The 24,362-nt window shown below is 42.1% G+C and overlaps 1 protein-coding gene across 1 annotated transcript; it reads left to right on the forward strand.

Moving 5' to 3' along the window:
* Positions 1 to 195: 195 nt before the first annotated feature.
* ADPRHL1 (ADP-ribosylhydrolase like 1) lies at positions 196 to 23,656 on the forward strand. Its single transcript, XM_009665473.2, has 7 exons — positions 196 to 549; positions 4,865 to 5,029; positions 10,699 to 10,824; positions 13,091 to 13,231; positions 16,123 to 16,250; positions 20,086 to 20,218; positions 22,773 to 23,656. The coding sequence occupies exons 1-7, from the start codon at positions 336 to 338 to the stop codon at positions 22,928 to 22,930; spliced, it is 1,065 nt and encodes a 354-aa protein (XP_009663768.1). The 5' UTR covers positions 196 to 335; the 3' UTR covers positions 22,931 to 23,656.
* Positions 23,657 to 24,362: the final 706 nt, after the last annotated feature.

A 24,362-nucleotide genomic window follows, 5' to 3' on the forward strand; every position in this document is an offset into this window, starting at 1 on the left:
TGGCTAGGGCTAAATATTTCCTGGCTTGCTTTATGCTGGGCTGCAGAAGTGATGTTTTTGCGCTTCACTTTGTGGGTATGCTCTTGCAGTTTCATTGAACAAAATCCCTGCAAAATCTCTGGCTTGTGAAATATTTCCTCTCCATTGGGTCTTAGGCAAGAGATGGCATCTGCAAAGCCAGAAAAGGAAGTTCTTGCCTTATAGAGCGAGCTCTCTGTGGTGACACAATGGCTGATATAAAGTGTCAGTGGAGCTGAGCTGAAGGCAAAGGAACAAAGAAAGATCAAGATTCAGTGGCTGTTTCACACGAAAGGAAAGTGAAAAGTATCTTGGGAATGGATAAATTTAAGGCTGCACTTGTACTGGCCGGGGTAGGGGATGCTCTTGGTTATCGAAATTTCTCCCGAGAAAACAACGCTTTAGGTGCAAAAATCCAGCAGGAGCTGAAAGAAATCGGAGGGCTCGAGAACCTGGTGCTCTCTTCAGACAAATGGCCAGTAAGTGACAACACCCTCATGCACATGGCTACAGCAGAGGCCGTCATCACAGGTAGGTGACAATGGACTAGTGAATGCAGTTCGGAAAGGAGCAAAACTGCAGAGCTGCTAGATTTCTTCAAAATAAGCCTGAGTGCCGTGGAAGTAATGAGAAACTGTCAGGTTCCTAAATGCTGCTTATGTGAATGATATATATGTATATTAGTTTGTCTTCTTGATGAGCGTAATCTTGTGACCATTGCGCAAACTAAGGAGATTTGATTTCTTCAGTGTGGGGTAGCTCTCTTTATGTTTTCTACAAGTTTATAACATTGATTAAAGCTTCAAGATTGAAATTCTGCATGTCCAGCATAATTTAAAAAAGTAAAATAGATTATCTGCCCACTGTACTCCAGGGAATAAGACACCCCATGGAAATAAACCTGTGCAAAACTCTTCTGTAAAAAATAAGAATAGTTCTAGGGGCATTTCTAACATGTTTGTGTTCAGAACTTTGGGCTGGCATAGAGTTGCCTTAATATCTCTTTCGGGCTGAAATCATTAGAACTATCTCAGCTTTGCCGGCTTTCAGACAAGGGGTTGCACCTGCAAAGCCAGAAAAGGAACAATTTTCTTTATGAGGAGAGTTCTGTGTCTTTAGTCCAGAAAAAATATTTTAAAACGTGATGTTTTATAATAAAGTATATCAAAATAGTGAATGCTGTTAGCCTGTGTCTTCTAAAATCACAACAGTTTGAAAGAGGACATTTGTTTTTTCTGAAGGCAGTAATAGTCTTTTGTAAGATGCCATGAAATTTATATCGACACTCTATCGACCGAACCAAGGCTTTCTAAGACCATTACGCCTGTCATCAAAAGTACATAAAAAACAGTAACCGTTCAGCAATATTTTCTCATTTCAAAATGAATCAAACTTTTTATCTCTGTAAAGAGGTTCCTCATTTTTCCTAACTTATATAATACTGGATAACTAACAGTAGCAGAAACTTAAAATGTAGCCAATGTTTCCAAAGTCAATGAAGTTTCACTTGTGCTTCTATTTCATTGCTTTATGCGTCTGCTGCTAACCTGCTCTAAATTTAGTATGTAGAGATCAGCTGGAGAGTGTTAGACACTTCGTGCTTGGCTGTTACCTAGCCAATGGTTTAAGGGATAGCTAATACACTAAAGATAAGGGCAAGATGTCAACCTATCAAGAGAAAAGATGACTAACATATTTCTGAATATAGGCTATGATTAAATACATATCATATGTTTTCTGCTTGTTGAACTCCATAAAACTGTAACTTCAGAGTAATCAAGCCAGTTAGACTATCAGTACAATAATAAATCTTATTTCTTAAATACAGCATGAGCACAGCTGTTCTTTAAAGAAAAAAAAAAAGTCTCACTATATTTCACATCAGCTATGTTTATCCTGAACTCTCATTTCTCTGTCCTCATTGAATAGACTTTTTAATAAGGTCCTCTCATGGACTGGTGAGAAAGCAAAAAGCTACAGGCGGTGACTTCAGTGCACAGCACACGCATATGCTGAAGAAAGAAAAAAGGAGGAGGAAGATCTTTAAGAACATATTGGCAATCTGGAGCACTATCAGCCAAAAAAAAGAGAGGGGTGGGGAATAACGTACAAAAAGTATCCTATCCCTCATGGCCGCTAGTTAAAACAAGGCGTCACAGAGAGCTACAAGTGCTGTCTGGGACCCCTCTTGATGAGAGAGGGACCCTCTAGGGCATGTCACATCCCAGGTGATTCACCCTCTCGAGCCCCCCAGTTGCCCGTTTCCTGCGGAAGGAGCACAGGATGACACCGCTTGGTCACCTCAGTCATGGGGTATCCACCCAGGCCAAGGACTGAAATATGGGCTGAAGGTTGTGCAGGGAGGTCCAGATGTTAACAAAGACAGCAACAAAAGATAAGAGCCTTCCTTTCTCTTCAGTGTCTACTGCAATAATAAGCAAATGCATCTATGCCAGAACACCATCTCTGTTTAAAATCCTAACTTTTTTGTCTTGTAACAGTCCCCTATGGGTGATTTAATTTACATCTGTGTATCTAAAAGACAGAGAATAGGAAGCCATTCAGTAAAATCATTCCACGCCAGGCCTCCTTGCCTGGTCAGCCTCCACCAGCTGATGCCCCCTAGAATAATCACCTTCAGCAAGTGCTCTCCAAGCTGAGAAATCTGCGCAAAACTCTACACTGAAAGGGGAAGACAGAGCTGAAGAGACATGGCGGGGGGGTCCCTCTTCCCATGCATTTCATTCACCTTGCTGGCTGCCAGCCTCTCTGTGTAAAAAGAGGCAAATCCAGGCTACCCGCTGGCTGGGCCGTGGCATGCTTAGCACGTTGCAGATCCGAGCTGCCCAGAGCCTGGGCTCCCAGTCAAATCCCCAAATGCCTGGGTGCTGCCCTCAAGATTGCTCCCAGCATGAGGCTGGGGCAGGCACTGAGCCCAGGGTGGAGGGTTGACAGTGAAGGACAGGGGCAGTCTGATCTCAGGAGCCGACTTTGACTAGCGCTGCACGGGCTGCATAGGAGAGGTCTGAGGACACTCAAGGCAAGGGGCAGCAGAGGCGGTGGCCCTGCAAGGAGGCTGAGCCACCGCTCTAGCACTGGCCGAGGCTCTCCTCAGTTTAACCAACGGCCCAGATTGGAAGTTTGATCCAACAACGCTGGATAAACAAAATATCTGCTTTCATCAAGAATGTGTCACATAAAGGAGGAACAAAAACTTAACATCATCAACAACAGGAGAACTGTCGGAGCAGTCAGGAAAGCCTTTTCCTTTCTGACTCGGACAAGGACTAAAAAAACAAAAGCCTTCATTTCTGAAGAAAGAATTTGTCCTACTGACTTGACAGCTAAGACACTAGCTTGACTCCAACGCAGGAATCGTGGTGGGCTTAGACAGTCCTAAGGTCTTAGGGGCTAAAGTGCCTCTGCCTTGGAAGACAATACTTCTACAGAAGCTGCCAAGTGATAAATTCCTGCTCTCGGCTCGCTTCCAGATAAAATGACTCTTAATTTCTAAATCTGAAAGGAGTCAGTAGCTTGAAAGTGTCTTGTTCCTCTGGGATTTTGTGTGGTACGGCCAGTGTATTTGATAGGATTTTTTTATATGTGAGAGGAGGGAAATTTTGGTTTTGCCTTGGATCTTTTTAATTCTGCCATTTGCATAAATGATACTTTAAAGTGACTCTGGGTTATGGATCTCCAAACTTTGTCTCACGTTAAACCTCTTCTGTGAATCTCAATAAATCACTAGTCTTTGACAAAATGATTAAAGATACTTTTAGAAGAACTTTCCCTCCTGTGTCATTTGATTTGTCAGTCAAATCAAGTATTAAACAGGGTTTCTTTGAGTGCCTTGAAAGTACATAAATGGACAAATCCTGACAGCCCCCTCAGTTCTCGTTGGTTACAAAATTATAATAGAAGTCAGTGGAAGATTTTCCTCAGTGAGGACTAAGGGCAGGACTCTTTAATCCCAACAATATAAATAGAAGATTATACAAGCAGTTATACTGAATCAAAAATGTTATACTGAATTAAAAATGTGTTTAACACGGGGAAGATACCGTAGAAAAGACTGTAGACCTTAGCTGAAGTAATCAATGAACAGATACTGTTAATGAACATATTCCAGGAAAATTACCTGGTAATGCTACATTCTGTAGGAATTTACTACTATTACTAATCTTTATAATCATTTCTGTAAGAGCCTGGTTACTGTACTGACACCCCTGCATGGAAGACCTTCAAATTTTAAACACAAAAATATAAAATGCAGGATAAAAATTAAGTTCACTAATTTGCTTTTGTGTTTAATTATGCACATCTCATTCAAACAGTTCAGCGGTGATTTAAAAAAAAGGGGGAATTCATTTTTAAATTGGAATCATGTCTGCAAATGAATGCAACCGCACAGTTTGAGCCAGGCACCGCTGAGTTCAGGCATACCCACGGTGCCCACAAACACTGCACAATCACCTTACAGTCAGACACCTCTGTGAGCACTTCACACCCCGAGTCTAAATAAAGCCCCTGAGCAGTTACTGTTGAAGAACAGAACGCCTTTATCTCTTAGACTAGAGGAGTTAAAAGTGAAAGGGAAAGAAAGAAAAGATAAGAGAAGAGAGGCAAGAATGCTCTCTGCAGCCCGTTCTCAGGGTTTGCATGGAAGCATTTACAGTGGCACCAGAAACATGACTTTGAATATATTGGAACCGGAAATTTATTAACGTTTCTTAAATGCATAGTCGGCTTTTTTGTTTGTTTTCAGTATCTGTTGCCTTTTTTGTTTTCAGTATTCCCTTCTCCTTTTGCCTTGGCCTGACAACCTTTTATTCCTGCTTCTGGCCAGATTACTGGTGTTTAGAAGACCTGTATCGTGAGCTGGTAAAACGCTACGTCGAGGCTATTGACAAACTCTCAGGGAGACGGCCAGACCCTGCTACCATCGAAGGCTGCAGGGAATTAAAACCAGATAACTACCTTCTGGCTTGGCACACACCATTCAATGAAAAGGGTACAGTACTCTCTTCTTTTTATAGATACTGTTTTTTAATAATGCCTGCTTTCAAGATCAGTGAATATTTGGAAATTGTTTCCCTTTTTCCCTGACTCCAAAAGCTGCTAGCCCTGCAACGTTTCCATGTTTGCCTGAGGGATGGCAAGAGACGTGCCAGGAATTCCTTTTGTAGGGCACTATGTCCTTTTGTAAATGAACCCTCCCCTGTTTAACATCTATTTAAAGAGACTTTGTTCTTGGCTCTGTGCCTCTGGGTCCAGATTTTTGTCCTTGAATTTAATGGTTATTTTAAGAAATATTTTCTGCCGTTTTTCATTTAATTGCCTGTAGTCTTGGATCTTTTCAGTGACGGCAGAGCTAAAAAAACAAATAGCTGAGTTTGTCTGTGGAATTCTCTCTGTGTCAGTGCGCTCACTAGAGGGAAAACAGAGATACTGCCTTGCTTTTCTTCAGGTGGACACTCTGCTAAGGTAATCCATTATATTCCTAGCACTGTTTCCCTATCTACGACTATTCCTTTCTCTCTCTTTCTGGTTATTTCATTGTGCGATGAATTGAATTTGTACTTCAAGTTAAGGAACGTACATGCAGCTATGTGCATGCACATATGCATATACCTATGCCCACAGGCTACATTTAATCTTGAAGAAGTGGAGAGACACTGATCATTAAATGAGGAACACCTAGACAGCCACAAGACGCTGGTGGTTCACAACGACATCATTGTACTGTGTTGGCGTGACGCTGTATCACTGTGGTATGCATTGGCACCACTCAGCAGCATCGCACGTTGATGCAATATCATGACAAAAACACGGCTGCACGATGCCATGGCTATTTCGGGTTCTCTGCCAGTTCTCTTTGACAGAAAAAGCACCCCTCACTCAGCCGCAGCTCTTCACAACAGCTGCGGAGAGGGAAAAGGATCCGCTCTCTATTTATTTTGGCCACCCCTCTATTAGCCAGGTAGAACTGAGAAAGTGCCCCTTTGGCAGTGGTCATATGTTTTCTGGTTGATAGTGAGTAAAATTCAGTTGGAGTAACTGTGGGAGCTGCCTGGCTGGGTCTGGGAAGCTTGGGGCACCTCCAGTGGAGGAGCACAGCTGCTCCCCAGCTGGTTACTGTGCTGGAGCCACATTTCTTCTTTTAGCCTTCCTCCTCTCCAACTTTCCATGGTGGAAGATTTGCTCCCGGGGTACTCTGGGCTACAACTCTCTGCAATGAACTCTTGTGTTGAGAACTGACAGCTAAACCCCGTCTTCTCTATCTGGTCTGGCGAATACCATCCTGAACATCTCAAGAAGCCTCTTTTTTCTCTTCCTGAGAGCTAAAGAACCAGTGACATGAGGTGGAGGTGTTCTGCCTCCTGCGATTCCTGACACTGCTATGGCCATAATTAACTTTTAATTGAATTTTCGTAAATTTCTTCTTGAGGCAAATGAAATCCATAGACATTGAATGTCTAGCAGTCACATAATGTCTCAGGTGGGCAGGAATCAAAATATTGTTTTCTTATGATCATTCTGTGTTGTCTCTCTTGAAGCAAAAATTCATGTACTATATCCTTCATGGAACACTGAAATTCTGGGTGAGGTAATTCCTGATTACTTACATGAAGCTCTTGTGCTCAAATTCTTCTGGATATCGTCAGTGCATTCAGTTCTTATGTTAACCTGCCCTATGTGTCACTTCGCCACCTGTTGTCACGTTCATTGCAAAGGTACCTGAATTATGTTAAAGGATTATATGATCCCCGTGGCTACCAGAAGAACTACACAAGGTTGCCTAACATCTTCCATTTTAAGACTTCACTTCCAAATGATCGCTTTGATAAGCTTTAGGCTGAAATTTTCACTACTGAGTGTTTGCCTCTGTTGGTTAACATTTTTTTTTAAGTTTTGTTATTTACTTTGAGTCGTCCGTTTCTGAGATGTGATGATAAAAAATGTTGTTCCATTGCTGAAAAAATTCTTAAGTGCTCAGAAGCCAATCTCTAACGTCTGACAGCTGGTAACTGAAGTCTGAGTGAGGTCGTACCCCACAAGCCAGAAATGTGCCTTCAGAGCCACTATGTAGGTCCAGTAAAACAACAGCTTGGTTCTGCCTACATTGAATGTATCCCAGGCTGAGGTTGCAGCACCAAACAGGTCTTTATCTGCAGCTGCTGGAGCCAGATGCTGGGCTTCTCAGTAGTTCTTGAGACAGTGCCTTTTTGCTGGTGACACTGGTAAAGGAGCATGAGGAAAAAGTGTGAGTTAGATGCAGAGAGCTGGAGAATAAAAATGAAGAGAAGCATAGCCGCAGAGGGACAGGACATAAAAAGGGACAGGCTCTAAGCTTTCATGCAGAGCAGTCTGCAGTCACAAAAGAGCTCAGAACAGTAGCCGTTAAGTTGATCTTTATTATTCTACAGAAGTAAAGTAAAGGAAAACACGCTGAGGTGTTCTGTACTAACAGAGAATAGTACAGTGCATGCATGAATGAAAATGATATGGTAAGAGAGTGTCAACACAGCTTTTGTATGGAGAAGTCACACCTCATAAATCTAGTGGAAAGTTCATGGAGTAGCAAAGCATCAGGAGGACAAAAGAGGGCCTCCGAAGACAGTGTGTTCAGATTTCCAGGAGACATTCAACAAAGTTCCTCATCAAAGGCATTAAATGACAAGCCACTGAGTTGCTACAAGATGAAGGAAAGTTTCTCATGTGGCTATATAACTGGTTAAAAGACAGTAAACAAGGAGTAGGAGATTACAGTCAGCCTTCTTCTTGAAGAAGGAGGCACCTGGGTTGGACCTGTGCTGTTGAATGTATCCACAAACCATCTGGAAAAGTAGGTGAACAGGGAGTCAACAAAATCTGCTGTCAAAGCTAATAAGGTGCAGAGCTGTGGAAGATCCTCGTAGTGATGAGTAACTGTGTGACCAAACAGCTGAATAAATGCAATGTAGACAAATGAAAAATCCTATGCACGGGAAAAAAAAATCCTAATTTTATATACACAATTATAGTTACTGAGCTAACTATTATTACCATTCAGGGAAGAGATCTTGGTGTTATAATAGCTCTACAAGAACATCACTTCGGCGCTCAGTAAGAGTCAACAAGCAAATGGAATATTAGAATACTCCTAGGAAATCCTAGGAAAGGACTAGGAAAGAATAGAGAACGAAACACAAAACACCCTTGCACCACTCTGTAAATTCATAGAGTGCCTGCTTCTCGGCTACCGTGAATAAACTGCCCCCTACCCTACCCTTCAAAATCATGTAAGCAAACTAGAAAGAATATAGAGAAGGATGACCACGTTAGTCAAAATCAGCTTCCTTAGGCAAAATAGTTAAATGTCTTAACATAATCAGTGTCCCAATAACATGTCTCAATTCAATCAAGTCTTAATTCTGTGCAGCACAATGCCCTTGCCTCTTGGATTAGCCAGCATGAATTATGTCCCTTGGAGGAATACAGATTCAGTCATGAATAAGACGTTTTTATGCTGCTTTGTTTGCTGCACCAGATAGAAGAGGTTTAATGAAGAATTTGGGCTTGCAAGCAGGAGATAGGTTCTCCCAGTTAAGCTGAATGGTGCTCTGGAAAACTTGCTTTCTGTCCTGCTTCTTCTGTGTGGTTTCTATGTAACTTGTGAGATAGCCAGATGCTGTTACCTGCTCCTCGGCTCCTTAATAACCAGGTGCTACCGTTGCAACGTATGTGAGGTACGAGAGAAAACACACCATTCGCAGGACGAGTGTCCAGCCATTTCAATGTGGAGCAGTGGCCAGAGAAGTCCTGGAGAGGGCTTCTTTCACAGTTATCAGGAAGACTAGCAAGGGATGAGGAAACAAGCTTGCAGAGAATAAAAAGATATTTTGCAAAGCCTTTCCTGTCACCTCTACCAAATGTTTGGTCTTTTTTAGACTGCTCTTGGTGGTTAATCTACCTACTGGAAGAGTTACTTCGCACAAAATTTTCACATTGGGCTCTGGGCAGGAAAGGAAGAAATGTCTTCATCTAACCTAATTAGATTACCTAATAAGGTTGCTTGCTCAGGATAGCTGCTCTCTAGGGAGAAAAAGAGACATCTCCAGAGAGCAATGCACATCTCTGTTGGTCTGTATTGCCCTCTGGAGATGCCAGTGGGCCTTATTAGCGCTTTGGTTTGAGTCAGGCACGTGCTTTTGAAGCAAATCTTCCTACTCCCTACTTAACGCACTTTGATTCTCATCATGATCTTAGGCCACCTGAGCTCGAGTAATTTTGGGTGAAACTAAACTGAAAGATGCTCTCCGGGGGAGCCCCTAGTGCACTCCAGCCACAGCGGGCACTGTCCAGGAAAGCAGATGAGGGCTCCTCTGAAGTTAGGTGCCTGCAGCATTGGCTCTGGGGCCTCGGCATCTGCTGCTTCACTCCGAGTGTGAATTGATCCTCTTGCACCGCAGTACTGCCTAATGGAGACGTAAGCTATCTCCCTGCTGCCTGTCTAGGAAAGATAGGAAGACTTTGCTGGTTCCACAGATGCTAAAATTAGGTGGCATAACTATCTCCCATATCTTCCAGGGGCCAAGAAGAGAAATGCTAATTGCTTTCAACTATATCCAAGGTCACTGGGAAGTGCGACTGAGAAACGACAGTGCCAAAAAACACTAAGTATTCTGAAAAATCGAACCCTATCCAACTGGGTCCCTGCAATGAGTTAAAGCTCTTCTGTGCACTGGCTAACCAGTTGCAGAGAGGAAATAATCACCTCACAGGTGTGTTGTCAAGATAAGCTCATTAAAACTTCTTTGGGATCCTGATATTACTGTGATAAGTGCTGCAGAGAAACTCATCAGCAAATGTAACTCAAATTTTAACACAATGAAGTGTTCAAAAGTTGGACACCGGGCATCATGCACACAATGCTGAGGATTAAAAGAAGTACTGAATTAGCCATTCAATAAATAACCTCTGTGCTACATGAGGCATGAATTCCCAAGAAGCTAAGTGCAGGCCATGCCGTAATGGGTGTGCACAAAAGCACTAACTTGTGGTGGCACAGGTAATCCCAGTTCTGACCTTTCCTGACTTTGGAGGATTCAGCTCTGCAGCCTTCACTTTCTCTTCAGACCCACTATCTTTATATATAATAGAAAACTGTTTGGTGAACTGCCTGTGGGACTCTCTAGGATGAAACATGCTATAAAACTGTAAGACCAGCTGTGATCTTCGTATAAGATGTTTGAAGGATATGCTTGCGGCATGAAGACTTTAGTAAAGTAAGGGCATAATAAAAGTGCACCTATTTCTCAAAAACTCCTGTTTCTTGTGATGGCATCTGGAGCAAGCAGAACTGAAGTGGCGGCCAAGAATGAGAAAGGATGACAGGAGAGCTTGAATCAAACAAGCAATGTTAGCCAGAAAGCATACTGCTCTTTGATACCTACAGTGCTCTTCATTGCACTTGAGAATATTGTAATGTTCTTGTAAAATCAGAATGGATGCGGAAACAAAATTCTTTCCGAGATTCTATCAAAACTTGTACCTTGCTTTGCATGCTAACTTCCTGTCCCTGAGGAGTTCCCACACACGGGATGAATTAACAAAACGTACTTGCTTCAGATGGTATCAGAATATTTGCGTATCATTAGTTTCCTTTTAAAAGCATTTTCCATTATCTTCTCACTCTAGGTTCTGGCTTTGGAGCATCTACAAAAGCCATGTGTTTAGGGATGAGATACTGGAAGCCAGAAAGACTAGAATCGCTCATTGAAGTGAGCATTGAATGTGGACGAATGACTCATAACCATCCTACAGGTAATGTCCACTGACATGCTATTTTTTCTGGAGTACCTAAGGCTGCTTCTCCCTTCAGGGGAGACTAACACACAGCTCCTACAAGTTCACTTGGTTGAACTGCTTCTGCATCACAGACTCATAGGCCTTGGTTTGAATGTTGCTTGGATATTATCTAAAAGTATATGTTACATACATAAACTCATATATTTGCTTGTCTATTATATAAGCAGCAACTTCAAGGACAGGAGTTATCCCTCCAATAACTAAACACAGCCTGTCTTGTCCGGAGTATATTCAAGTTACTAGCTCTGATCAGATTTTAGGATTTGTATACATTCAGATGGCACTTTTAACATGTAAATTTATAACTCAGTGGATAATAACATTTTTCTGTTGACAGGTCTTGTCACATACAGTCACTGCAGGGAAAGGTAGAGAGCCAAAAAAATCTAACTCCACATGGTTTAGGACACAACCTGAAACGTTGTCTAAACAAAACACAAATAAGTAGATTTAATGTTGTTCTAAATATACAGGTCTGTCACTCCGATAATTTTATACTACATAAGCATGTATTCATTCTGTCTGTTCTAAACAATAACGAATAAAACCATAACGAGTGGTGACACGCTCAGCATGCTCAGTGCTCTGAAGCAATCAGGAAGGCGAGCAGGACAGCATGAAATTCAGAGGAAAAGAACTTAAAAGCAAAGCAGGAAATATCACGGAGGATGCTGCAAAGTCCAGAGCTACGCATAGGTTCAAAAAAGGTTCAGGCAAAGGGAGGAGAGGGGCCAGCGCAATTAAGGAATGTAATCACAGTTGCCACTGTGTGCCTGCGTTATTTCTGTCGGCGGCCACAGACGCAGCTCCTCATCCTTAGCAGCAGCAGCAGCAGGTGCTCCTGCTGGGGCTTCGTGTCTTCCCCGAGGCAAGGGGCAAGAGCCAGGGGCTCAGTGGGGGCTGTGGGGCAGCAGCAGCAAGGGGACAGCCCAGGGCACGAGCCCTCTGGAGACAGGCAAGGAAAAAACCTCCCGGCCTGCTCAAACCTTATGGAGGCTTCCCAGCTTCCACCACCCTCTGCACTGACTCTTCCTGATGCCTTCTCCTTGCCTACCTCTTTTAGCCTCTAAACCCGCTCTGCCACCGCCTTCTCACTGAATCCAATGTAAGGACCTTTACAGCAAGTCGGGTGGATGATGTCTAGCCAAGTGAGAAGCTTTGAGCTGGCTCTCCCTGCTTTTTTACTGTTTCCGAGAGCATCTGTTGGATGCTAGGTTAGATATGCCTTGGGCTTGACCCCATATTGCATATCTTGATGAAACGAGAATTAGTAATAGTCTCATCTGGAGTCATAACCTCCTAAAATAATTTGCCTTTACCTTCAGCAAAACACATAAAGTTCATGCTTACCTTTCCACATGAGAGAGCACTTTTGACTCATGCATCAAGAGAAGCACACGCATCAATGCTTTTCTTACCTGGGGCTTACTTAAATTACTGAGTTGTTTTCTTAACCTTCTTTTGGATGTCGCATTGGGTTGTTTTTTGCTGTATTTGAAGAAATACCTCCTCCCCCCCAAGATCACAGGGAGATATGAGAAGAGAGCCTCTGAGACGCTGACATCGTGGAAGTTTTGAGTGCCCATATATTTGTATCCAAAGAGGAAGACCCAGCTCGGCAGGCAGACAGCATATCTTACTTAGACAATTGCTTCTTCAAGGTAAATACAGCCCAAAGAAAACAAAGAACGTGTTGAACAACGAGATAGAATGGACTTATCCACTTACATCTAATACTATTTCATTTTATTCTAAGTGGTCAAGTCCACTCTACCTCGTTGTCAAACACGTCTGTTCTTTATTTTCTTTGGGCTGTATTTATCTTGAAGAAGCAACTGACAGCCATTGAGCTGGATGACTCTGTAAGCAAGGTGACTGACTTGTGATTAAATCACTTCGTGCAAGTCAGTTATTCCAGGTGACTTGAATTAAAAGATATTCAGTGTCACATTAATGCATGATGTTTATTTTTGACCTCTGCATCAATTTCTGTCATATTACCCCACCGAGAACAGAAGATCCTGTCTATATAAAATAAACCATAAACCAGTGGGCACCATGTATTAGCCAAGAATTTTAACATGCCAAGGGTCAGCCTGTAAACAGAGATAGGTTATATGCATTTGGTAAACTATCCTAGAGGCATGAGGCAGTGATGTTTACTATGGACATGACAAACACAGGTCACGTACTAATAATTCTTATTATCAATCAATTCTAGGCTTTCTAGGCTCCCTATGCACAGCTCTCTTTGTGTCATATGCAATACAAGGAAAACCCCTTGTGCAGTGGGGAAGAGAGATGATGAAGGTTGTACCAATGGCTGAAGAATATTGCAAGAAGACCATTCGACACATGGCAGGTAACATGTCTGAACTCCTGAAAGTATGTTCAGCTACAAAGACATTGAACAAATGTCACTGCCCAGTTTTGCTGCTTCCCCCATCTCCTCCTGGCTTCACAGGACACCTTCTGCATTACCTGTTTAAACTGTGAGTCCTTCAGCTCTACGCTGTCTGTTAGTTGCCTAGTGGCATCAATACAAAAAGAAGTAGCAATACTAATGCCAAAACGCATAGTTTTATTACCGGAGGGGGAAGGTTATTTAGCAGGTTATTAGGAAAACTGACTGCTGAGATATGAGCTAATTCAGCTAGCTCCCTTCCATTAATTTGTACAGTCCAATATTTTCCATAAGGAAAGCCACTGACATTCTTCATTTTTGCCGGAGAAGTTCACCTGCAGATGCCTCTTGGGCAAAGAGTTGCGTATCTTTTGACCACAGATTCCGATTTGACTTGTTGCTGTTCTGAACAAATATTTAAGGTACCTTCTGCTGTACCTTTCTTTCAGAATGAGTGGAACACAGATATTTTACTCGGTATTGCTACTTTACAAATGTGTGTAATCTTCTGGACAAAGGTATTTTAGTTCCCCCTTGCCCAGAAGAGAGATATTTGCAGCAGTGAGACCTGCTGTAGGCAAATGAGTGTAATTATATTAAAAATTTGAGGAAAGAGGCTTTTCTGGTTAATATAAGGGGCAGTTGTTGAGAATGATTGAATTCCATGGAAATCTTTCCTTGGAGCACTCAAAAACGAAGACCTACGTAGGAAGGAAAGCCACTGCTTTGAAAACAGAAAGACGCAGGAAGCCTTCCTGAAAGACATTGCATTCTTTCGTGTGTCTCATTTGGTACTAAGATTTTTTTAGACGAGCCCTATGAGCAGCAGGTGCAGGATTAGCATGGGTGAGCTTCTCTTTGAATGACTTTACAGAAGGGCCCTGTCACTCCACCAGACCCGACCCCCACTACATAGAGGCATGTATACTGGGCTCCTGAAGCACGCTCTGGGTGATACCGGCATTGTTGAGCTTAGTCCTATTTTAGAAGCAGGGAAAGTCTTCTGCATCAGAGTTAAGCTCCTCGGCGGGTGAGATGCGCTGCAGAGAAGTCCTGCTAAACAGAGTCCTCCATTTTTAGAAACTCTTTCTTAGCTGCTTTATTCCCTTTCACAGAGGGCTTACTTCAACGTTCCTCTCTGTTATTAAATTGCATTTACTTGCCAGATAGTCCCATGGATTTGAATGTAACTGTTCTTACAGTGAAGGTGTAGCCTCAGGTTGGGCACAAGGAATGGGGCAGAGCATCATTCGGGGTGGTGGTGTGGGGTTTTTGGCTGCAGCATAGGCCATCCACGCAACTGGAGTCTCCCATGGCGGCTTTATCCCTTTATTTCTCAGCCTGTGCATTGAAGTGGTGATACTGCCTCTCTTGTTGGGGTGCTACATAGGAAATATTCATTTCTGAAGCATTCGTGCTTTATGGCCGTGGAAGAAATAGGAAAGTGGAAAATGCATTCTTTAAAAAATAAGCACACCTGTCAGGTCTTCTGCACTTTTTAACAGCAGTTTTGGAACCAGCTGATGGAGTGGGTTCTTTCAAACAGTAATGTTTTTCTCTGTGAGACATTTTCTCTCAAGAAACTCACCTTAGCTGAAGCCTGTGAGCACATTTTCACTCTACTTTTCTAAATACCTCCTTTTTTTTTTTAGGGTTCTAGCTAATAGCTTCCTAAAATCCTGCAAAATTAGGGCGTGTATTCAGAAGAAGGGAGCCTGGGTTTTCCCTGCCCTTGGGACTACAGGGCAGTATAACTGAACTCCCATACCTGTGTGGGGCTGGGGAATTGACAACCTTGAGAAGGTATCAGATCGTACGAGGTGTTACGGATTTTTTTAATGGAGTTGAACCACTTTAAAGGTCTTAATGGCCAAAGAGGCACGCTTGCATGGTGTTTTAGGGAAAGAAGCCAAACCAGATTACACCCTGCAGAAAAATGATTTTGTTCTGTGCATGCTCCTCAGTCACTTGCAGCAGGCCCGGAACTGAGTGACCTGAAAGGACAAAACTAAGGGGAAAGCAACAACACTGAATTTGATTTTATACTATACACAAATAGTCCCATACTGAACTGTTAGACCCACATTTGCTTCCCAGAAAGATTTTCACTCGAATTTGAGCGCTGGCTTGAAAATAAACTGAATTTAATGAGATTATTCACATGCAGAAAGGAAAATATGTTTAAAGAGGCTTATTAAAGTGACACAAAGAGAAAAAGAGCTGTGGTTATAAAAGAAAGCTCATTTGTATAGGCACAGATATCAGATGTGTGCGTTATCTGCCCTCATATTACATTTGATGTGCGTTACAACATATATAAATGGAAATTTTGGTCTTTCCTACCTGCCTTTCCTGAAAGGTTATACTGATGAATGGAACTACCAGAAGAAAACCATATAAATAAAAACTAATAACTGAGCTAGGCAGCAATTTGTATTTAGGACGCGTAAGCATTTTTAGATAATCTTTAATCATAACAAAGGAATGCAAAAATTGGCATAGAATTGATTTTTTTCTCTTTTTCTGTTGACTCTTATCTTCTGCTTTGAGTGTTCATCAGTAAGTTCACTCTTGGAATCTCATCTTGCTGTATTTTAGCGTAATTTTAACATATCATAAAAATAGCATACTGTTCTGAAAATATTTTCCCTCTTTCTTTAACATCCTCTCTTTCCGGCTAAATGTCCCACTTCATATTAAAATGCATACTTAGTACATATACTCTCTTAATATATGTTACACAATTTTTCTGGTCAGTCAATACTGACATTTTCTTAAAACGTTACTTTAGTAGAACTGAAAATGTTGTCAAGATGAAATACTACATTCTTCATTTCTTTTGCATTCAGAATATCAGGAGCACTGGTTTTACTTTGAAGCCAAGTGGCAGTTTTATTTGGAGGAGAGAGAAATCAATGAGGAAAATCAGAATAAACCTGTCTTTCCGGACAACTATGATGCGGAGGAGAGAGAAAAGGTAACTACACCTTCAGAAAGTGCTCAGAGAGGTTTTGAACTGAAAGGGGTATTTCCAAAGGGATACACTACCATTTTTAAGTGTTTCCAGGGCTAAAGCAGACAGGAAGTCTTTCATTAAAAAAATAAAAAATAAAAAATGAAGAAAAACTTTCATCTTTGGTTCAGGTATATGTTAGTATTAAAAAAAAGCAACAATCAACCCTGAGGTGCTAAAGGATCCTAAAATGGGAGAAAAGAATATACAGAGGAAGTCTTAATAGTCAGCTGTGCAAATACCCAGCGAAGGTACAAAGCTGGTAAGTGACCTGCAGTCAGTCATAGCTTTTTGAGACTGGAAAAGATAAACAAGGTCATTTAGGTGGAGGCTCTCCTGAAAGCCTAAGGAAGCCACGGCCTCACTGCCGCAGAGATGCCCATGGGCATTAGGAGCCAAACTTGATCACAATCTTTAGAAGAGAAAAGGCCACCTTAAGCAGCTGTCTGCTCATGCATGATTGATCCCTTTGATTTTGGCCAAGATAGTTTTAAAGATGGTGTTGCATCATGTCTCATATAATACTATTTTATAGCATATATGATCTTTCTTTTGCTTCGTGACTTCCAGTCATAACTTCTCAACTCAAGAGAAACAATGCCTCTTCTTCCTGGGTATTTGCAACTTTCTGCTATTTGCTGGCACTTCTCAAGCTCTCCACGTAGCAGCTGAGCGATAAGTATGTGGTTCTTGTCACCTTTTCCCATAAATCGATCAATTTTTCAGACTATTAGAGCACAGTTCTGTTCTTTTCGCTCTATATAGAAAGACTAGATCTCCCTTCAGTTTTATTTTCTTAGTTTAGTGCCGTGAATTTGTTACTAGTTTTTTTATTCCTTCCAGTTCTACAGAGCCTTAACATAGGTTTATGAGAGATTAAACTGAACGGCATTTCCCCTTGATCATTATCAAGAGAGAATTGAATACATTCCTAAAGCAGAAACAAAATGTATCTTCTTTGCCCCAACCCAGCTAGTTTGGCCTATAGAGCTATTCATTTTGACGCACAAGAAAGGAAAATATTGCTTGACTCTCAAGCACCACAGCCATCTAGAGATTCCAGCCTAACAGAAGTCTCTCATTTTGCTTATAAACTGAGTGAGTTTAGTTGATAGCCGTGTAAAGAATAAGCAAAGAGAGAGTAACCATCATGCCTTCCTTCATGATCTCTCCCAAGTAATCCAATACTGTCCTTCTTCCCATTGCATTCCTTTCCACTCCTTCCAAACTACAAACTTCCAAAGGCAAGTTGGTTGCCTTTCTACAGTGCTTTAATGAAACGCAAATATCTAGCACCACTTTTGCTACCAGGCCCCAAATTCATGTTCTGGCTAGGCAAGGGCCACCTCAAAGGTGGCTTGGATTTATTTGAGGATTTTGCAAGGACAATTTCCCTTTGGAAAAAAAAAAAAAAAGTACCTCTAAAGGCTAAGCAGCAAAGATCACATGCATAGGCAGGTGTACAACTTAAATTTGGAGGTGACTAGAAATGTGGGTGTGAAAGACAAATTAACACTGCTTGAATGTACAAACAAAAGATGGACAATCAGCTGACGAAGGATAAACTGTTTTTCAGTAATACACGTTTGTTACACGTCAGAAAATCTGCAGATAGGCAAAAATTGCGCATCTCTCGTGTTCAGCCTTGATTCTGCAAACAAATCACTCTCATTGCTCATTTTCCCATTTTGGACACAATATGTGGTGAAATGGGAGAGGAACTGAGCCAAAGTTATTCAGCAAACTCAGATGCTGATGGAGTTCATTCCCTTCACACGGAACTGCTTAAACCAGGATCATGAAAGAGCTCAAAAAGGGTTACAAAATGATAGCAAAAGCAGTGTCAGCCAGCAGTAGGTCAGGTCCTTCAGGGTGAGGAAGTGAGAGGCAGCTACAATTGCTGACTGTAGGGGTTCACAGTGAAAGGGGGACCTGTGAGTTACCGTTAGAGCATGGCAGGGTCTCAGATCCAGCAGCACGAAGGAGTTCATGTTTCACCTGCATCCACTACGTGTTCCCAGTCCTCATCCCACTGCCTGGAGAAGCTGACTTGCTGCCAAGTCATGGAGCCACACTATGGCAGGAAAGGCAGGAGGAGGCTGCGCTCTTGAAAAGTTTGCAAAACGCAGCCTTGGTGCGGATAAGTCCCTCCAGGCTCAATCCCAAGGATCATTGCTCCTAATGTAAAGAATTTTCAGCAGTCAAAGTGAGGTGACGTCACATTTGTGCAGAACATCAGCTATCTCAAGGGCTAAATGGAGCGAAACTTGAGATGTCTGCAGGCTCACCCAGAATAGCACTTACACGGTTAGTCCTCTTGCCTTCGGTAGTGTTACACAAGTGTCGGTACTGCTCTGCCAGAATAAAAAAATGCAGGAATAAGGCTTTAAAGCTTGCTTGTGTCAGAGGACAGTATGAATAGATGAAACGCTCTCGCTAGTCTGCAAATCTAAAAGCAGCAGAGTGAAGCCGTAATCCAGCTCTTCCTTGCTTGATGTATATGCAAATATACCACATCAAAGTATACAATGGCCAAGGGGAAAGTGAATAGATTTAAATGCAAGCCTTCATATATGTTGTAGAAGCCAAGAGCGAGCCCAGCAGATATAATTCAAATCACCATATTGTAATTTATACTTCAGGAAATAAAGCTAGGTTATAGGCCAATTTTCTTTAAAGGAAATACTTTTTACTGCAAATTTAGCAGAAGTGCTGAGTATGTCTTGGGATAAGGGGCAGGTAAAAGTGAGTTCTGGAGGTGCCAGCTCTCAAGAAAATCTGATTATCCCTAACAAACCTTGCTGTGCATTTTTTGTTTTTCTTTCTTTCTTCTCACGAGGAAGAAATCTGTTTCTTGTATTTGCAAATTAATTTCACTCTGGTTGAATATATGCTTGTTGGAGAGGAAAGAAAGGGCCTGGCAAAGAGGACCTCAATTAACATAATCTGAAATTGAGACCCTAAAGAAATTACTGAGGAAGAACTTTTTCAAACCCCATGTGAAATGGGCGAACCAAAACATTTGCACACATGTGACAAATGAGGTGGAGAACTTTTTCAAGAGGCAGGAAGAGGACTGACAACTTAAGTCTTTTCCGTCCTTTATTTTTGAAAGAATTGGAACTTTTAAGATGTGAAGCTAGGGTCTAACTTCATCTACTTCTTGGTAATCTTGCCTTGCTTAAATCAAATTATTCTTGCCTGCCACATAGCTGCGTGATTCTTCATGTCCTTATTTTTGGGGTCCCTGCTGTGGGCAGGGTGGCTTCTGTCCCTCACAAGGATGTGCTGCTTCCAGAAGGGACCAGCCAGCAGAGGAGCAGGGGCTATAGCAGTACCAAGTCTTCAAAAAATATATATGCAGAAAGTCATTTTGTACTTGTGTTGGTGAATAGAAAGCTCAGATAGATACCCATTTACTGTGCCTTACAAAATCTCAGCAGTCAGCAGGAGGACACTTCCTTCAGCTGCTGGACCAATCAGTTTTCTCACTGGAAGAAGGTCTCGGAGTAGAAAAACTGAAACCTCAGGAATACCAGAGGTTTCCTTGTGATGCACAGACCAAAGGGTTTGGGCAAGCACGCAAGGTACAGTGGGGTAAGCTGGAGGGCAGGCCTACCAGACATCCCCAGCCCCGGGATAGGTGCCGTTGTGTCCACTCACCCCCTGCTGCAGGCAACTGCGTGAGCAACGTGGTTGCCTACTGCCCGTTCATGAGCTATTCCCACCGAAAGAGCAGTGCAGGAGAAGTTACTATGCTTTCAAGCGAGCCCCACTGACTCTGCCATGTTTCCCATAGACGTACAGGAGGTGGAGCTCCGAAGGCCGGGGGGGCAGAAGGGGTCACGACGCCCCCATGATCGCCTACGATGCCCTGATGGGATGCGGCGGCGACTGGACTGAGCTCTGCAACCGCTCCATGTTCCACGGAGGTGAGGGCTGCTGCCATGTATTTCGATCCCCTCCTGATTAAAATGATCTACTGCCCCCTCTCGCACGTAAAGTGACCTTTGCGGGAGGAGATGCAGCTTGCTGAAAAAGAGACCTCTTGACTGTAAATTCTCAGTGTCAACCAACCTGCCAATCCACCTATTATTCCTGCTTTGCTGGTTTTATGTCATAAATATCATTCCTTCAGGAATAGCTGCAATGCAATTCATTAATAGTGGTTTTCAAATGTTAATTCGTCTAAGTCTCACCGTTTTGCCGGGGGTGCCTGTGAAGTAAATCCAACGTAATTTGGTAAAGGGTTGGTGTCTTCTAGCACCTCTGGCAAAGCAAGCCTTTAACTGTATGTAGCAAAACCAAGTAAGAGTCTGAAGGAGAAAAATAATACTGTGCCTAGGCAAAACTATGTAAGAGGGACTCAAGCAAATAAAATATAAGTCCTAGAGGCACACAGTTGATTACTTTTGCAGTTTTGCAAATGATAACACTTCCACTGGCACTAGCGTCCTGCTGGGCTTTCAGGCCAGTGTAACTGCAGGAGAACAAATGCCACCACTTGAATTGTCTGCTCCATCCTTTGCTCAGTGAGGCCCTTGACAGAGACTGCGTTGCTAACTCATCTAACCCCTACTGACCTGATGGGAGCTCATGACATCTCACTGCACACTCCTACAGACACATACCATCAGACACCACAAGAGTACTGTTACTATAGTTAGTATATTTTAAATCGCATGCGGTGCCATGCTGTGACATGTTAGAAAGGAATATGCACTCTCCACTCCAGGGTACTTGCCTGTAGCAGAGACTCCTGTGGCTACTCTGCCTTATCTTTCTTCCTAGTAACGGCCAGCTGCTTGCAGAAGCTGTTGTACTGTAGTGGCTTTTCCCAAAACCAAAAAAGCAATAGGTCTGACTGCAGCACTGGCCTTTTCCAGTCTGTCAGCCATGCCCCTACCTCTGGCCGCTGTACCTCTGCATCGATCAGACATGTCCTTTCCTTTAGGACTTTGTTAATATCTTCTTTAAAACGGCATTAAATACATTATTTTAATTTAATTAAACATTCACTCAATCTGACTGATTATTTCTGGGGGATGTTGATAAAGAATACAGCTGTCTGTGGTAATTCCTACCTTCATGGTAATCTTTCTAATCTAACTTATGCTGTGTGTTCCCTCCAAGCAGCAAAGAAAGCTCGTTTCCTAAAATTAGTTTTGTCCCTTTATCATTTGGCAAAATGATTTTCCACTACGCACCTGATAGAGTTCTGATTTTGGGAAATTTTACAATGAATGTGTCGTTATATTCATTAAACACGAAATTCAAGATCACTTTCTACCATCGACATGACTCTACTGGGGGAGTTATGTAGAAGCAAGGGACGTTGTAGGTAGGACCTTGGTCTCTCCTGACTCTACCTCAGTCTCAGCTGAGGAAGTTCTCTTCCTCCTTAGATATGGTGTTAAGGGCTGTGTACAGTGACTGCTGGAAAGCGAGGACAAGAGAGATCCCAGAAAAAGGATTAGGGAATTTCCTAGTGCTACCATGTCTTGGCGCGCTACAAACGGGTAAAACACAAAGATCAAAAATGTTCCATACAGGGGAACCAGGAAAGTCTGGTTTTCTGTGGATTTACATCCTAAGGTTGAGTTTCTGCAATGATTATTTGTAATACATCTCATGAAGAGTAAACCAGAGCACATAGTCATCATGTCTCTCCCACCTCCCCAACTGCTTATTCTCCATCAGTGTTAGACCTTAATCACATCATTTTGAAGCTAGTCAACAGGTTCAAAAATCAATATGGTGAGACAAGCTGCAAGACAGACAGACATGTGTGACAGTCGCATCAGATTGTGATCATCTGTGCCTTGTTCTCTGGGGAACCAGGCCAAAACCAAACTGACCCCAATGCACACGCGCGCGCGCGCGCGCACACACACACACACACACACACACTCTGCATAGAAAAGGGACAACAGAGAGTAGATATAATAGAAATCTATGGGATCAAGTGTCACAGGCAAAGCCGACAGTGAATGAACAATCCTAAATTGTCCCTTCCGCTACAAGAACTAGGGGAGATCAAATATAAACCGCAGGCAAAAGGTTTGAAACAGGCGAATGGAGATGCACCTTTCATCCAGCGTGAAAGGCGCATCCTTCTCACTGCAAGATGTTGTAGATGCTAACAGTTCATGTGCATGCAAGAAGTGATTGGACAGACTCATGGAAAAAGATTTTCTGAGGGTTATGAAATACCGAGAGAGCCGCTCTGGTTCAGGACTGCACACCACAGAAGTATTGCTGTACGCTTGCCTTGGGGTTAGTCTCTTCTCCAGGCATCCTCCGCTTGGCACTGCCAGAAACAAGACAGCGGGTTATATGAAACTTTAGGACTGATTCGATATGGCCATTATGTCCTTATCTCCTTTCACTAGTAGCTTAATATTTCCTCCTCTGTGTAGGGCAGGTTTTGACGGTGTAGTTACGAGTGAGTCTAAGAGAACTTTGCAATTGTGTTTAAATTTGCAGGTGAAAGTGCAGCTACTGGATCTATTGCTGGTTGCTTGTACGGATTGGTTTATGGCCTGAGCAAGGTTCCCAAAGGCTTGTACCAGGACCTTGAACAAAGGGAGAGGCTAGAGTACTTGGGCGAGACTCTTTACCGACTATCCACAGAGGAAAAGTAAAGCGGTTTCTGCCATTTTCTCTTTCTATAAAGACTATATCAAACCCTGTAGATAACTGACTGACTATTCTAACGAAAGGATAGGCTGAGAGTTGGTCTAAATGGCTATATGTAGAATATGTGTGAGCGAAGCTAGCTGAGTAATTGAAAAGTAATTAGACAGTCACAGTGTTCAGTTTTTCACAGATGTAGGGATTTCTGAATACAAAGATTGCTACTTAAACCAGTGAGATCATTTCAAATGGAAAAAAATAAATAAAACCTCTTTTGATTGATTTCAGTCTAACTTGCTGTAATACCACTTCCTAAAAAAGCTATGGACAGTAATCACACATATGAAATTAATTTTCAGAACTAATGCTTTCCTGCAAAACTAATGATAGTACACTTTTTACGGGGATATTCTCTGTATATTTGACAATCCTTTCACCACTATTGCCCTCCTTGTTCACAAATTTAATGTGTCTGTGACATTTGTAAACCTAATGTTTCACGGATTATCTTTTAATGAACAGCTGATCCCCAACAGCAGCCCTGTGGTACAAGGTATTGTTACATTAGAAGCTTCCAGAAAAGGAAAAGCCAACACTAAAAATACACCTAGGGTACAGCAAAACAGCAGTGTGTCTAAAATTTCTGAATTACACTTTTCTCATTCTGCAGACTTCAGAACAAACTTTTTTCTAAAAAATAACTGACAAATATTTGTAAATAAATTAACGTTGCACCATTTTCTAGGCATCATTCTTTATTTTTAGATTCAACAGATTATATGTTGCAGTATCAGTGTCAGAATTTTTGGCTGAGGTCTTCAAGCAGTTGTAATAGGTCAGCCGTCAGGCTGTGATACATTTCACAAGTCTGAGAAACAGTAAAAGCCCTGGGAAGAAAACACAACTGCTTTTTTTTCCTTCTTCTTCTTTTTTTTTTTTTTTTTGAGAAAACCATCTAACTGTATGATTCAGTTAAAAGATGCATAAAGCTGTAAACAGAATAAACAGTAGAACTGGGTGAATGAGACTGATAGATCAACAGTACGGGCACAAATCCGGACTCTTTAATGAAATTCCATGGAAGAAGTAAGAGCAGAACCTGTCCCTGGTGCTTAATCCTATGTTTTACCTCAGGAGTTTGGAAGCTGAGGTTTACGTGGCACTTTCTGATCTCCACAGTGAGTGATTGACTACATGGTGTTGGTTTCTCCTGTCTTTCTCCAGCTGCTGAACTACATTGCAGAAAGATAGCTAAAAATACATAAGTACTTTCCTACTCCTTTTTCCATGTAAGCAATTGCTGGAATCATCACTGGGATGTTATGTGACAGAAAGAGGAGCAGGTGATCCATGTCATTATGAATAGCAGTCTGCATGACAATATCTGTATGAAAGTGTTGTCCGTACTATGAGCAACTTTAAATACTGTTGTTTTAGCAT

This window comes from Struthio camelus, chromosome 1 (assembly GCF_040807025.1).
Source record: "Struthio camelus isolate bStrCam1 chromosome 1, bStrCam1.hap1, whole genome shotgun sequence".
Classification (NCBI taxonomy): domain Eukaryota; kingdom Metazoa; phylum Chordata; class Aves; order Struthioniformes; family Struthionidae; genus Struthio; species Struthio camelus.

Bases quoted from the DNA above. Each gene is read 5' to 3' on its own strand.
- ADPRHL1 (XM_009665473.2), top strand. From the start codon at position 336: ATGGATAAATTTAAGGCTGCACTTGTACTGGCCGGGGTAGGGGATGCT. The intron at 5,030-10,698 runs GTACAGTACTCT...TTCTCACTCTAG, and splicing joins CACACCATTCAATGAAAAGG to GTTCTGGCTTTGGAGCATCT. The intron at 20,219-22,772 runs GTGAGGGCTGCT...TTAAATTTGCAG, and splicing joins CCGCTCCATGTTCCACGGAG to GTGAAAGTGCAGCTACTGGA.